This window comes from Rhinolophus ferrumequinum, chromosome 12 (assembly GCF_004115265.2).
Source record: "Rhinolophus ferrumequinum isolate MPI-CBG mRhiFer1 chromosome 12, mRhiFer1_v1.p, whole genome shotgun sequence".
NCBI lineage: Eukaryota > Metazoa > Chordata > Mammalia > Chiroptera > Rhinolophidae > Rhinolophus > Rhinolophus ferrumequinum.
In genome coordinates this window covers 65,174,812-65,190,480 of record NC_046295.1, presented here as the reverse complement: position 1 = coordinate 65,190,480, position 15,669 = coordinate 65,174,812, and the positions used below count along the sequence as shown (strand labels likewise).

The 15,669-nt window shown below is 39.6% G+C and overlaps 1 protein-coding gene across 2 annotated transcripts; it reads right to left on the bottom strand.

Moving 5' to 3' along the window:
* Positions 1-2,646: 2,646 nt before the first annotated feature.
* Positions 2,647-15,645, bottom strand: PRPF4 (pre-mRNA processing factor 4). Of its 2 annotated transcripts, none has more exons than XM_033122276.1 (14): positions 15,512-15,645; positions 14,590-14,770; positions 12,681-12,867; positions 11,294-11,381; positions 10,811-10,890; positions 10,539-10,632; positions 9,956-10,050; positions 8,725-8,783; positions 8,222-8,345; positions 6,766-6,855; positions 4,310-4,432; positions 4,092-4,199; positions 3,885-4,003; positions 2,647-3,364 (listed from the first exon to the last, which is right to left on the bottom strand). In XM_033122276.1, the coding sequence occupies exons 1-14, from the start codon at positions 15,536-15,538 to the stop codon at positions 3,171-3,173; spliced, it is 1,569 nt and encodes a 522-aa protein (XP_032978167.1). In that variant the 5' UTR covers positions 15,539-15,645; the 3' UTR covers positions 2,647-3,170. The 2 variants fall into 2 exon arrangements, with proteins under 2 accessions (XP_032978167.1, XP_032978166.1); XM_033122275.1 differs by having other exon boundaries at positions 14,590-14,767; positions 15,512-15,565.
* Between the last annotated feature and the right edge of the window lie 24 nt (positions 15,646-15,669).

The window sequence follows — 15,669 nt, the reverse complement described above, 5'->3', positions numbered from 1 at the left end:
TTTGAGTTCCAGTTTCTTTTGATTTGTAGAATAAGCTTTCAGAAGCCAAAAACAGAGTTGGTTTTTTTTGCTCTTAAGTAACACTTTGAGTGCAGTGGAATGAACTTCTATAAATTCTTAGGGATCTTAAAATGTACAAGATATTCCAAAATAACTAAGACATGTATTTCACATTTAGTAAAACCAAACTGTCTCAAAGACGTGAAGAAAAAGTTTTCCATTACAAAACTGGAAAGTCATCTGCGTATCCTGCCAAGGGACTAGCATCTATCTTTCCATTTGCACCATCAAATAATTACACTAAAGCCGGGACTCAAGCTCTCCCCACTGACTTCATTTCTTTACACATCCTTGCTCTTAACCTTGTGGTAGGTAAGTTAGGCAATGAGCTCACCATGTTCTCAGAGCCATGAGGGACAGGAAGAGGAGCTGGGGGAAGCTCGGGAAGGAACACTTGCTTCTGCACTGAGAAACCTTCATCACTATTCATAGATGAAACCAAGGCTCCACAAGTTTAGCTATCTTGTCCAAGATCACCACACTAGTAAGTGGTGGATTCTCAGTAAAAACAGAAATTAGACTTGTGAAGTGGCCGATACACCATCCAAATAAGATACAGGTTTGAATTTTTGGGGGACAGGGCAACATTTTAGTGTTTTCTATTCTTACATTTAGTAGTTCTAACCTTGGGGCAGTGCCATCCTCCTAGTGGGCATCTAGAAAAGTCTGGGAGCATCTTCGGTACTCCAGTGAAGGGAGTGGGTTGTGCTTCTGGCTTTTAGTTCTCCAGAGGTCAGACATGCTGCAATGTTGAAGACCCTTCCACTCAACAAAGTGTCACCTATCCGAAAATGCAAATCGTTTTGTTGAACACTATAGGCTCAATTAAGTTCATGAGGTAGAAGTGGTGAAATTAACTCCCTCTGGCATCAGCGTAAGAGTTACTGTAACTCATCAAAAAGGCAACATAGGGTGGCCGGTTAGCTCAGTTGGTTAGAGTGCTGTGCTCATAACATGAGGAGCGATGGAAAAGATCAGGCTTTGTACAGGAAACAGGCCATGCTGGCTGGTCTGATCTTTTTGTCTGGCCGGTTCTGACAACATAGTCAGTGAAGCCCTATGAAATCTCTTCATAAGGTCACACACAGACAGGCCAGGATCACTTACTAACTGGGTAACCCTGAGCAAGTTACTTAACTTCTTTAAATTTCAGTTGTCTGTAGAAAAGGAATAATTAACTCCTAAAATTGTGAGGATTAAACGAAATGTCTGCATGTGCCTGGCCCAGTGTCTAAGCAGAGTCAGAGTTGTTAAGCGGAGGCTGCATTTCTCTCACCATAATCGTAAAATGCCACACTTGGTTTATGTACCTCAGCTAACTGCTTTCTTACAAAGATGTTTTCAGTGAAGAAATGCATATTCCATGAGGTATTTGTTTTGCCAAAGGCTTAGATAAAATGTTTCCATCGGTTGTTACCTCTAAATCTCTTGGAACAACACCCCTTCCCTACCAAAAAAAGACAAGTTTAACAGAATAAAATTTAAACTTGAAAGACTAAAAACCTTAACACATTATACACACTATATCCAAATTGCATGCTAATACACTAAAGTTCATTATTAGTTTACACATACTGCAAAGGTAGTAATGAAAATCATTTCTTTTTGTGGCTAACTATGGAAGGAATAAGGCCCATTAATACTTAACCAACAGTGAAGTGCCCAACAGAGGGTAGAACTGAGAATTCACGAGCTTAACAGGTACACAGGATATGTGACAATTTGGTTATAATTGGAATCAGAGTAAACAGAGTATTTAGCCATATATTATACAATCACAGTTTGAAGAATACAGCTACACAAGCAACTCTCAGCCTTTCTGGAATAGCAAGTGCAAGTGTTTTGAACATTTAAGAAGCCATCCTATAAGCCCTTCTTGAATTCTCTATACACAATCCTTTATTCTTGTAAATTCCTGTATTTTTGTATGAATTTACTGTGTATTTTCAGAGCTCAATGGTTGTATACTTAGGGTGGAAAAAGGGAAGGTAACTGGTGGATGGCCAATGAGTATATATTATAGAGTCACGGGTAGTCTGTCCCACAATGCAATAGCTTTCTATTTTTAAAAAAATTACTAAGAGTGCTTATTACGGAGACAGAAATTGGAGTAACCCATATGTGAGATCAATATGTTATATCTCAAACCAAAAAAAAAGGGACCTCTATGGATCAAACCCTGGGATTCAGAAAATACTTCACTATGCAAAATAATTCTTTGAAGGAGTTTCTATAATAGGATTTTACTCTGTAGCAAGTGTGTAATAAACAAAAAGTCTTTAGGAATACCCATTATGGATTTTTTCCCCGAGTTTCCTTGACATGACGGGTATATTCTTTAAATAAACGACAGAAAGGAGGTTGTACAATAGAGACATCATGTTTGCTTTCTGGAAATTTCACTGACTTTTGACACAATGGCCGAGCTTTGTGGTAACACGAAGGATGCCAAACTTCAAAGCTAAATGGAAGACATTTTCTGACAAGGCAAATGTTCAGTTCTGAGCCTCCTGATGCTCTCTGACGCAGGCAGCATTCCAAGCGAACCCAACAGGAAGAGGTAAAATCTTTACTGCATCACCCTGAGCTTGGTTGTGGGTCTACCGCTTCACCTCCCATTCTCAAGGTAGAGGAAGGGTTCTTGCTCTGTCAGCCACTGTTTAACCAGTGCGTGCTGAGACGTGCTTCTTTACTTGAGGGCTTCCAGACTCCAGTCCAGCCACTTTGCTCTCCGGGTCACATGTAGTCCTGAAGCATGTACGAGTAATGGAAAGCCAAGGTTCAAGAATTAAAAATGGAGTCAGTCACAATCCTGAGTGCTGTGAGGAAGGCAACAGGGCATTTAAACCAAAGATTAATAAAAACAATGTCTACACAGTTCTTGGCAGGGCTGAAGATGAAATTAAAATTGCAACTCTGAAAGGGGTTCATCAACACCCAGGGAGTGGGCTGCCTGCCTGGAGTGGGGGCTGACAAGGAAATCCAATCTACTGAGGGTCTATACATGGTAACTAGAAAAAAACATGATAGAACAAAACTCATCAATTTTTCTTTTGAAAATGGCTCTTAAGGGAGAGCTTGAGGTTAAAGTCCTTTTCCCATGGTCTTGCCTATTCAGCCATCCAGAGCTTGAAGGTCCTGTCATATGAGCAAGTGGCTATGAGCTGTCCGTCAGCAGAAATGTCTAAGCCCATAACTTTGCCTTCATGGCCAGCCAGAGTCTTCAGTGGGGACCAGCCTGGGTGGGTCCAAATCTTGGCTGTGTTATCATAGGCACCAGTGAGCAAGAAATTCCCATGGATAGCTACGAGAGAAAAGGGGAGTTCAAGTATTTAAAAGAGTATCAGAAAATAAAAGCACATAAATCTGCTAGAACATACTATTTTCAAAAAGAAGGTATTTCCATATTCAGAAAAACCCAATGCTCTGATCTGTATTCCTCTAGAACTCTAGGAAAAAGGGACAACTACAGGAAGGCTTACATTATTAACAAATAACATTATTAAGGTCTTTTGGCTTTCCCCGATAGACAACCTATTCAGAATAACCCTAAGGATTCAGTGCTTAGAATTTCTGTGAAGAAAAATATGAAACAAAGCATTCAGGAAGTCTTTACTTCCTAGCAACGAGAAGCAAGCTGTGCTATAGATCCGTCTGGAAGCACGGTAGAAGGAAGGAAATTAAAATCTGCTCTTTCAACAGAGTTCAAATTCTCTCCTGTTCCACTTCCAAGTTAAGCTAAAGCCTGGCCCACATTCCAAGGAAGTGTGAAGCCTGGCCCACATTCTGTATCATGATTAGGCCTAAAACTGGAGAAAGCTTACGCTCAAACTTGACACCAGTCACTAAGTTCTGATGGGCGGGGATGGTATAGACACAGCGCCGCTGTCGAAGGTCCCACACTTTGCAGGTGTTGTCACCACTGCCAGTTGCGATGTGGTAGCTGTGGATCAGATGTGGTATTGAGTTAGAAACAAAGAGGACCTCCCGACCAAGAACCCTCTCCACCCCTCATCCAATGAGCTTCTTACCCATTGGGAGAGAAATTAACTCCATAGATTTCCTTCAGGTGCCCTTCTAGGAACATGATACAACGTCCTGTGCGCAGGTCCCAAACTCGACCAAATGCATCCAGGCCCCTGATAAAGTAATTCACAAATGAGCAGTTTTGAATCCAGTTGTGAGCGGAAGCAGGCATACGTGAGGTGAGACCGCTGAGCTGCCCCTGCCTGTATGGAAGAAGGCTTACCCAGTGCCAGCCAAAGAACCATCTTGATGGAAGGCAATGTCATACACACCCATGCTGTGGCCTTCCTGATGCAGGATCTCCTCTTGAGCTTCCAAATCCCATAAGCGCCACGAGCGGTCATAGCTACAAAATCAAACTAACAATTACCCAGAAGAAATTTATTCAGTTTCTACAATGTGCAGGGTAGTATGAATAGTTGTAGTTTCAGTTAGGCTTCTCAAACTATTCATGTAACCATATTACCAAGAAAGTCTTATCTGGCATAAACAATGTCTTAATAACTAAGCATATATATCTTGGGTACTAACTGGGAAACTATCACTTCCTATAAACCTATTTCAGAGGCTATTTTAAGAACAGAATTCCCTAAGAATGGCTCAGCCAAGATTCTGTTGCCTTCATTCACCGAGTGATTGTATACTGGGGGTGCCAAAGAAATGTACACAAGCGGACACTTTGTGGTCAGCATTGCTCAAGCAGTAGTTCGCCGTAATCAAAAGTGTCTGGATACTGATGGTAACCACTTTGAGCACCTCTTGTAATTGCAGAAATCAAATGTGACTTGTATTCATCTTTTGTTATCAGTGCATATTGAGTATTACAATATTAATAGTTTTTCCTTTCTTAAAATGTGTACACCTTTTTTTTTTTTTTGGCACCCTCTGTATTTACTGGGCCCTACACTGGATGTTGGGGTTACAAAAATCAATCATTGAGAAATAGATCAATGGAACAGAGACGAGAAATAGACCCACACATATATTACAGTCAAATGGTTTTCAGAGGGTGTCAAAGCAATTTTGACAGGGGAAAGAAAGTGTCTTCACTAAATGATGGTAGAATTGTCTATGTGCATGGAAATAAAGACACAAAAAAGGACAAACATTAAAGGGGTAAAGGGGGTCAAATATATGGTGACGGAAGGAGATTTGACTTTGGGTGGTGAACACACAATGTAATATACAGATGATATATTAGAGAATTGTACACTTGAAACCTATGTCATTTTATTAACCAGTCACCCCAATAAATTTAATTTAAAAAAAGGACAAACATTAAAAAATTGGGGAAAGCACCTGAAGACTGCACAAAGCAGGATATACAAATGGTCAATAAGCATATGACAAAGTCCTCAACACCAACAGTCATTAGGTTTATAAAAAATGAAATCCATGAGATTTCACTGCACACTTGCTAGACTGGGCAGAATGATAAGACTGACAACACCAAATGTTGGCAAGGATGTGAAGCAACCAGAATTCTGGGAATGTAAAATGATATGACCACTTTGGAAAACCACTTGGAAAATTTTAAAGTTAAATAGATATCTACCCTATGATCTAGCATTCCTAGGTATTTATGTGTAGTCAAGAGAAAAGAAAGAAAAACATGTCCACAAGAAAAGCCCTGTATAAGAATGTTTATGGCAGCTTTATTCTGGCTAGCCAAAACTTGGAAGCAACCGAACCGTCCACCAAGAGGAAAATGGATAAATAAATGGTGGCACGGTAATACAATTGAATACTCTTTGGCAATGAAAAGGACTATGGATACATGCACCAACATGAATGAATCTTTAAAAAGTTGGCTGAGTGAAAGAAGCCAGACACAAATGAGTTCATACAGTAGGAACAGACAGAATTTATGGTGATAGAGATCAGGTCAGTGGTTGCTTTGGGAGGGGAAGCTGATTGGGAAGGAGCATGAAGGAACTCTGTGGGATGATGGAAACGTCCTTTCCATCGAAAGGGATGTGGGTCACACAAGCACATGCCTTTGTCAAGACTGACTGACTAGCACACTTAAAACAAATCCATTCCTCTTCATGTAAATGAGACCTCAATAATTAATTCTTTAACAGATTCTGGGCTTATAAAACTTATAGAACCAGAAAGGGGGACCAATTTGTAAGCAGAGAGATTGTAATACAATATGTAACAAAACAAAACAAAACAAAACAAAACAAAACAAAACAAAACACTTCTGATATTGGTCAAGAAAGAGTAGTGTGAAAACTCTAGTTTTCTGGTAATCAGTGATTTTAAAATTTCAGATGAACTAGGGTGGCCGGTTAGCTCAGTTGGTTAGAGCGCAGTGCTCTTAATAACAGGTTGCCAGTTCGATCCCCACATGGGCCACTGTGAGCTGCGTCCTCCACAACTAGATTGAAATAACTACTTGACCTGGACCTGATGGGTCCTGGAAAAACACACTTAAAATTAAAAAATAATAATAATAAAAAAATAAAATAAAAAGAAATTTCAGATTAACTGCAGTTTGAAAACAAATATACTTGGCCCTAACTGGATCATATACTCTCTTCTGATTCTGATTCATTGCTGTCCAAGAAAATCCTACTTGAAGATCTGTTCTAAAGGTTTACTTGGCAGTTAGCCATGAAGGGTTAACAAGATGCCATAAACCCATATGGATAGAACAGGAACAGGAAGGCTTACCAGGTGGTACCCAAGAAACGTCCTGACGGATGCCACATTACACGGGCCACACGTACTGTATGGCCTTCAATATCTGCCACTGGTTCGTCACTGAAAAGGAATCAAATATATGTGAGTTAACTATTTTATACTCATGCAAATATTCATTGAACTTATGAACTGTATACAGATGCACCAATTCTGTATGACTTGAGAAGCCAAATTATAACTAAACTTGTAATTTGTTAAAACTTTAGGGCTAACAAAAATTTAAGTCACTTCCCAAGGATTTAAAAAATTTGGGACTACTTCATGTGCCCACAGAGCAAAACTGCCCATAGTACTTCAATAAACACTCTCTTGTACTTCAATTCACTATGTTAATAACTTCTTAATGCTGTACCACTTAGAGTTAGAGAAAAATAAAAAATAAGCAAAATAGTCTCTCTGCACCAAAGTAGTGCTGAGATTCCAGAAAGAAAACATACTTTGACAGAGATATGAGTCAATCAGTTTTGGTGCAAATGGATTACAGATAAAATTAACTCAAAACTTTAGCTTGTTCAAAGATCCACATGGAAAAAAGAACTAAACATACAGAGGCTTAGCTTTCTTGTGGAGCCATTAAATTCTACCACCCAGCAACCACAGAAAGATCTGAAACACCAGCAGAAGAAAATAAACACGAACCCTAAAGAGGGCAATTAAAAAGGAAACTTTGTCAATGTGCATACATGGAACTAATCAAAGCCCTAGGGGAGCAAATACTGCTAAGTATTACCAAAGCCAATTAAAACTTGCTGTGCTCACAGGTAAGACCCTGTCTAGTCAAGAGCAGAGACACTAATTAGCTCTTTACAAAACCCTAGAATAAAAGCCTCATGTGCTTTCCCAAAGAAAGAAAACAAAGCAATTGAATTCAGATGTCTTTTAGCCAACAACATACTTGCAAAAATTTCTTGGAAAACAATAATCATAAACAGATTAAAAAAAACAAACCTGTTGTAATTGGAAAATATGGTCTCAGTAAAGGACGATGCTACAGGGAGGAGACCTCACTTCCTTGGCCATACTGCGAGACAGAACCTCCCTTTCCTTCCCCTGTGGCTGTTTGCTAAGAACCAACATGCTGCCAAGAATATTATCTTTAGTCAATCTACCAAAATGTGTTTCTCCAAAGTCAACCTATTGCATAGGAGGTAAAACAGATCTTTCCAGAATAATTGGAGCCAGGAAACAGTGGCCACTATGTTAAAAGCAAAACTCAAGGTCTAAAGTTAACAAACAAGAAGAAACCTGTTACAATTCCTCTGGTGAGAAAAGGTGTAAGACAGAAATCCTCCATTCCAATTTTATACCAAGTTACCTCGACTCTTGGAGCATCTCTGGGGTTAAATGCCAGATTTTCAGATCCCAAGGCCAACTAATCAACTATTTACTTTAGTGATTACAGTATAAAGAGAATAATAGTGTTCACCTGTCAAGGCTCCAAAGCTTCACAGAACCATCAGCAGCACAAGAAGCCAGATTTACATCTTTTTGGTCCAAGGAGACAGTGGATTTTGGATGAAATACAATTGCTCCTACGTTTGTGTTATGTCCTGAAGGAGTATGAGAGATGAAAGTTAAAGAGTTCCCGCCCCCTTATAACTTATGTGCAAACACAGACTACAATGACTACTACAGGGCGATATTAGGGAATATGTGGATATATTAATTTAAACAAACATTTTAATCATATTTTAAAAAGCAAAACACAAAAACCTTTGTTTTTTGGTTTAGAGACAGGACACGAGAGAAAAGTGGTATGTGTATGAAGTCGTCATCTTTGAGCCTTGCGGTCAAGAAAACCAAACCAAGTCAAGTCAAGAATTAATCTTGTGTGTACTGGGTCGGAGTACAGGCAGTTTTTTGGAGTTTTAGGGCTGACACAGTTTACACTGGGAAAAAGATGAAGATTTACACAAGAGTGTAACTCACCTCGAAGAGTGTGAAGGAGGTTGCAATCAGGAATAGACCAGAGCTTGCAAAGCCCACTCCTGTCAAATACAAAGGAAAGCATGTCAGCCAGGTTGGTCTGGGAAGGAAAAGATCCTTGGTAACATTACAGGAGGACAATCTCTTCTCACCCCAAATCAACTTTACAGAGGCAGACAGAAAACGAAAAAGAAAAGGCTTATCATCTCAAGTGTTAGAGAAGAAAGCTGCATCCAGGTCTCATGCAACCAGGGGGCTCTACTGGACTATAACTGCTGCAGCCCAAGTTGCTGTTCTTCTTAATTTTTGGATCAATTTGTGAGGGAAGACAGGACAAATCAAACTCTTCAATAATAATATTAATACTAATACCATCTCCTAAATATGAAGAGCATTTTGCTGCTTACAAAGTACTTCAATTTTTTAAAAAGAGTTTTTATTTCAGAAAATCTCCTACCAATTACTTTTACATCTATCGTCTCAACTGATCCTTCATCTGTGAGGACATAAACTGGGAATGATAATGTCTGCTTTACAATGAAGGAAACTGAGGCTTGGAGAGGTGGAGAGATTTGTGCAGGTCCTTGGCTTTCTCCTGAACCATGATCTCAGCTTCGGCCTAGTCAAGTAGTTCCTGGGCATACAATGTAAGGAAGTTTCCTCTCTTACAAGATGGCCATGTCCCATAAAAATGACTAAGTAACTAAATAGAACAAACCGTTATTACATCCTAGGAGTTTTCTGCAAATGTGGTGGTAAGTGAAAAATAAAGATTAAAAACAGCAATTCATGTTTACTGAGTCCTTACCACACACTGGGCACTATCAAGGCAAAATGTTTTACAAACATCTCGTCCTACTTTACAGACAAGAAAACTGAAGCTTACCGAGATTAAGTATTTTGCCTAGGTCACATAACTGAAAAAGAAAAGCTATACTGAGGCGTGGATACCAGTTTATAAGCTCACTACGTGACCTGCTCCAAAATCCTCATGTCAAGAACATGACACACTGCTACATGTCATGGACCCCCGGGGTCCCTTGTAAACAGTCAGAACTGTTCACCAAGACTTCACTGTATAATAGCATGGGGAACGCAGTAGCACCTCTAGTTTGCTGTGATCATGAGAAGCAGAGGAAGAGGATATAGAAAGACATCTAAGTCAAAGGCTGCTTTTTTTCCCTGAACTTGTTCCCCATTTAGGAAAAGGAAGTCACAGAAAGCTGTAACTTACCAACAGGCTGTGGCCAGCATTTTGGAATTGGGGCTGAAATGACAGTAGGAGATAGGCCGGCCATCTCCAATCTGACTGCAGAAATTATTCAAAGACTTAAACAAAAAAGACAAACGGTGGTCATCAATGGCTTAATCCAAGAGTTTCTTGGTTTTTCTGCTATAAAAAAGCAACTTTACAGTATTACCAAAACCCAAAATTCTGTTATGCTTCCCCACCCCTTATTAGGAGATACTTATAGGGATGAATGAATGGCGTTACGGCTGATCTGGAACCCCAGCAGGGGGTCTTCTACAGTTTTAGCATCACTAGCTTCTGTGGCAGCTAAATATAAACAGGAAAACTGGAGAGACCTAAGGCACAACTTTGATACATTAAAAGGAAGAATTAAAGAGGAGAATCACAGGCCTCTGCTGAGTACAAAGTACAGTAGGTTCCTGCCACCTAAACTGACGGCTCCTCCCAAAGGGCAACAAGAGAGGAAAAACTGTAACTGCCTTTAGCCTCCTAGAGGTGGGCCAAAGGAGCAAATCTAATATTTAAGAACCTTTATGAGATTGGACAATCGCTGAGAGCATCTTACCCGGAGAGATTTGTGCAGCTCTTGCACCTGGGAGGTCCTGGTTGTCTCAGGAATCTCTTTATGGAGACGGGCCTCTTCCAAGCGTTTCATTGCCCTGTGACACACAAACAACATTACCATCATGAGCAAATGGGTTGTAGACAAGGGGTCCACACAAATACTTTAAAATTCAATTTCATTTAACAAACACAGTCATTATAAAGCAGATCCTCAGTCCTTGAGAGGAAGCAAGAACAAATATGATTCTTTCTTCTTCTAGACGCTCTCCTTACCTGGGCAGTGAAAAATTAGCAATCCACAGTCTAGCAACCTTCAGGCTATTTGGTCCTTCATGGTACCAGGTTTGATGATACTGAAAGTTAAATTAAGAGCAGAAATATTAAGTCTGAAGCATTCGTGCCCCACTCATAGCTGTCAATTCCCTATTCTAACTACCCAGAAAAAAGGTGAATTAGTACAATAATAGGATGAAATCAGGCATATATGCTTTCTATTGTGTTTCTTTCTGTGAGGTCTTATTAGATGGTTTCTGGTTCCTTATTATAAGTTACGCCAGGAATGCAATGGTTCTTTCCTGAGTAGGAAATTCCCTAATCTCCATTTATACCTACACAGAAGCCACAAACTATCGCCACAAACTACTCCTAAATGGTAGAGTCTTCAAAAACAACCCTCCACGCCCATCCACATCCTATGAGAGAACTATTCCCTCATTTCCTTCATGTTTATATTATGAAGGCAAAGACATATCTTACCTCTTCTTTGGACTTCTTAGATTTCTCATCATCTTTTTTGGTCTTTTTTAAGGCATCAGTACCGACCACTGAGAGGATATTTCTTAACCTGTAACAAAAAAGATCGAAATTTAAACAGAGTTGAGATTTTGAAAAGTACATCTAAGAAGGGAGACAAGCTTCCCCTACTCTCACCATTCAAACTGCAAGCAACCTTCTTTAAGAGTCAAGATGTCATGCCTACACTTCCAGTGTGATTTCTTTCACTCAATCTTTTTTTATTTGAAGATTCCTTAAATTGAACTATACACAATTACCCTATTCAATGTAGCGCTAACTAGCCAAAACATTGCTATCCCTCGGTCTGTGGAGACAGCCAACCTTCACTCAATGCCACATGTGCTGGATACTGACTCAGGTGCTTAACATACAACAATGACTAAGAAAACAGTTTTTGATTTCAAGTAGCAGAGTTCTAGAGAGCAGGGTTGGGGGGTGGGGAATGGGGACAGAAAGTAACAGAGAACCATAATACATTATACTAAGTATTATGACAGTGGTTAAGTATAGGGTACTAAGGGGGAACATAAAAGGAGTACCTAGCCTAGGTTTGGAGGGAGGTTCAGGGAAGGCTTCATAGAGGTGTTACCTAACCTGAGTAATCATCTGGTCGGGGCAACAGGCCAAGAATGGGAGAGGACTGTTAAGGCAGAGGGTTCAAAATACGATGTAAAGGTCTGGAGGTAAGAAAAGTGTGTTGAGCTTGGAATCACAAATAGTTCAGTGTGGCTGAAGTATGGAGTACAAGAGAAGTGGTACTTTTATTCCCTGTAATTTAAACAGGCCAAGCATTGTTGGTTCTATTTAATGGACATGAGAGAATGCTAAAGGTTTTGAAGCGATTAAACACGCAGACTATGCAAACCAAGAAAACAAAAATGATAATGGGGAGAGTAGGACAGTGGCTAGAAAGACAGGAAGAGGGCCTCATCACTGCATATGACTAGCCTGTCACCAAGAGCTTTGCAACGTTAAAAGCACAAGCGGAGCATTATCTGAGGACAATGCCCCTTTTCAGTAATATCCAAAAACCACTTGTCATTATGTTTTATGTCATTGACAAGGAATGCATTTGTTGTCTAAATCTTCAAAGTTCAACTACAAAATTACACTTTGGGAAGGGGAGAGGAAACATGTTAACACCCTCTTTGCAGTTTATAAAGGAAAATTAGTAGTGGAGTAAAAATTGGCCTAAGACTCAGATTGATATAAACACAACTTAAAAGATATTCTGTTAACAATAGCTGAGACATTCTATTAAAAGTTTTTGCTACAAATAACAACATAAATTTGGAACTAGAACCCTGTGATCAAAAAAAAGAAGAGAGTAGATGTTTAGAAAGGGTACCTTTCTCTTCTTTCAGCAGGACCCTCTCCAAAAAGTGTGATGGGCTCTCCCAAGGCTCTAAGGCAAGCCTTGACCTCTGAGTCGTCCGTGGAAACATTGATTTGCCGGGCTCGCTTCCTTCTCTCAAACTCAGCTAACACTTCCGCCTGTCGCTCACTGATGTGCTCTTCAATTTCAAACACTTCTCCTATAAAGAGAACAGGCAACATCAGCATAATCACCAGATCTTCTTCAAATAAAAAAATTAAAAAAAAGAAATAATTTCTTACAATTGGAGTCTGCGTATGCCCTTAGTGAAAGTTAACTGTCTAATCTATTATACACTTAGTTTCTCAGTTTATTAACTTACGCCACACACAAAAAACTAAATGACACAGCTTTAAAAGGCAGCAAAATGGTTCAAGCCATCTTGTTTCATCTGGCAATCTTAAACCTATATATACCTATATAAACAAACACACAGCTTAGATGAGATAAGAAAATAAGGAGTATGGGGCATCATTAGCAAATGAGTTAACTAGGCTTTCTATGCAAAAGATGAAACAGAAACATAATTTTAACAATTGACAAAGCTATTCTCTAAAACAGTTCCCTTATGGGGACACTTAGAAATGAATCTAGTAAGCTGCAAATAATTACCATGTAAATGATATTCCTTGATTGACTAGAAGACTTTTTGGATTCTCTAGCAGCCAGTTAAAAAACTCACACGAAATACAAGCATTTGTATGAAAAATGGTAAGTATAGTGGTGATGCAGTTATGCTTAAAAAAGCATAAAAGGTTAAAAAAAGCCATTAAAGTGCTTGTGTATAGAAAAAAAAAAGTGTCGAAGGATCAATGAGAAATTTGACAGAAGCCCTTTCTGCGGAGAAGTCTTTTCATTTTATACCCTTCTGTACTGTTCGAATTTCTTATTACAAACATGTATAATTTTATTTTAAAAATATAGTGGATGATAGTTACTGACTTGGAAAGATATCATTAATAGTACAGAATGAAAAATGTAGGTTACAAAACAATCTGTCTATCATGGCTTCCTTTATGGAAAACAATTATGTATTTTTATAGCTTTATTAAATTCTTGGAAAGATACAGACCCAAGTAATAAGGATGAAAGGTTTTACTACTTCACACATTTCTACACTGATTAGTTTTCAAAATAAAAATAACTAATATTTTTTTAATTTAAAAAATATGTTTCATTTTGGGAGAAAAATAATTGGGAAACTAAAAACAGAATATTATGAACCACAGTAGTTCCAAACCAGTGCCAGAGCTGTGCTAGATCTCCAGAAGATAAATGGAATCAATTTGAGTCCAAATATAGTTGACTACTGAACGTAGCCAGGTGGGGTTGGATAGTGGGGGGAACCCCTCGTGCAGTTGAAAATCCGCATAGAACTTTTGACTTCCCACAAATCTTAACTACTAATAGCCTACTGTTGACTGGAAGCCTTACCGATAACATAAACAGTCGATTAACACATATTTTGTATGTTATATGTACTTGTACTGTATTCTCGTAATAGTCTAGAGAAGGAAAATGTTATTAAGAAAATCACAAGAGAAAATACATTTACAGTATTTATTGAAAAAAAAAAACACTGCATATAAGTGGACCTGGCACAGTTCAAACCTGTGTTGTTCAAGGGTCAGCTATACACACTGAATAAACTCTTGGCAAAATCACTAACAATTCATGGAAGGAAAAACTCTTTAAAAGGTGTTAAGCAAAAGGCTCTCTGGACGATGCTAAGCAGAGTAGGCAAAGTATGGCCATATACAGATGTAAGTTTAAAAACTGAAAATTTTGACACGTTATTAATAGTGATATTTGTCCAGGAAGATATTCATTGCAGAAAATCTGAGCACCAAAGATAAAGATGGATTCACAATTTGCATCTTACCAGAGGTTATGTTGATATTTCCTGCTTCAATTCCTGCTTTAAGTCCTTCTTTTCCCAAAATCCCAGACTCTCCTTTGGCCAGACGTTCCCTCTCCTTCTCTTCCAAACTTCCATAATAGATGTGCGGTTTTTTCACCAGAGGCGCGACTAGGTCATCAGGTGCCTTAGTTTTGGCTGCCTGCTAAATCATAAACCTGGATTAACCTAAGGCTCAATCTTGGCAATTTGCTAGGTTTCCCCAAAGGATGAAGCTCATCTTGACTTTAATTCTATTTCCTCCCCAAAGGAAAGGACAAGGAGGGCACCAGTTAAGATGTGTCTTCACTGATGGGGATTGGTGTAGGGGTGTTCGGTGTCTCAGACAGAAAGAGGTTGATAAAATTCCTGAATTTCTCTTGGTGATTTTTCTGTCAAAGGTTTGCTTTGGAATTTAATTCAATTCAATCGGTTGGAAGTGCAATTTCTTGTTGGGTTTTATGAAACTTCCAGGGTTACTGCTCATCACAAGGGAACTATCAAGGATAACTGAAAAAACCAACGCGGTGTGAAGGGGAGCAGGTTACCAAGTTACTGGCCTCTACATTTCAAACGTTTTCAGACGAGATGCACTAGACACCGGTAGGTAGTTTGGAGGCCTCACTTCAGTTAAGAGGTCTGACACAGACATAAATCTTGGCCAGGACACTACTTCCTTGAGCTCCGTTTCTGGACCAGTAGGAAGAGGTGTGTACCATTCGCGTCAGTACGAGACGTGCAATTGAGCTTAAGCACATGAAAGCGCTCCATCAGGAAAACGCTGCTCGGCTCTCTAAGACCGAGTCTCGCAGCCTTCCTCCTCGGCCCCTCATCGCCTTATCCATCCCATTCCGCAGGGACCCCCACCCGCGCCGCGCTCCCCGCTAGGGTGAGCTCAGATCTGTACCGTGGAGGTAGCTCGTGAGGAAGACATGCTGGGCTCCGGAGCCGCGAAGTCCCAGCGAAAGCTGCAATCGACGTTTCAGACAATCCAACGCGCGCCCAGCAAAGCGGAACTGTGTCACCCACCGGAAGTGGGCCGAGTGGACTCAACGTCCGGGGAGG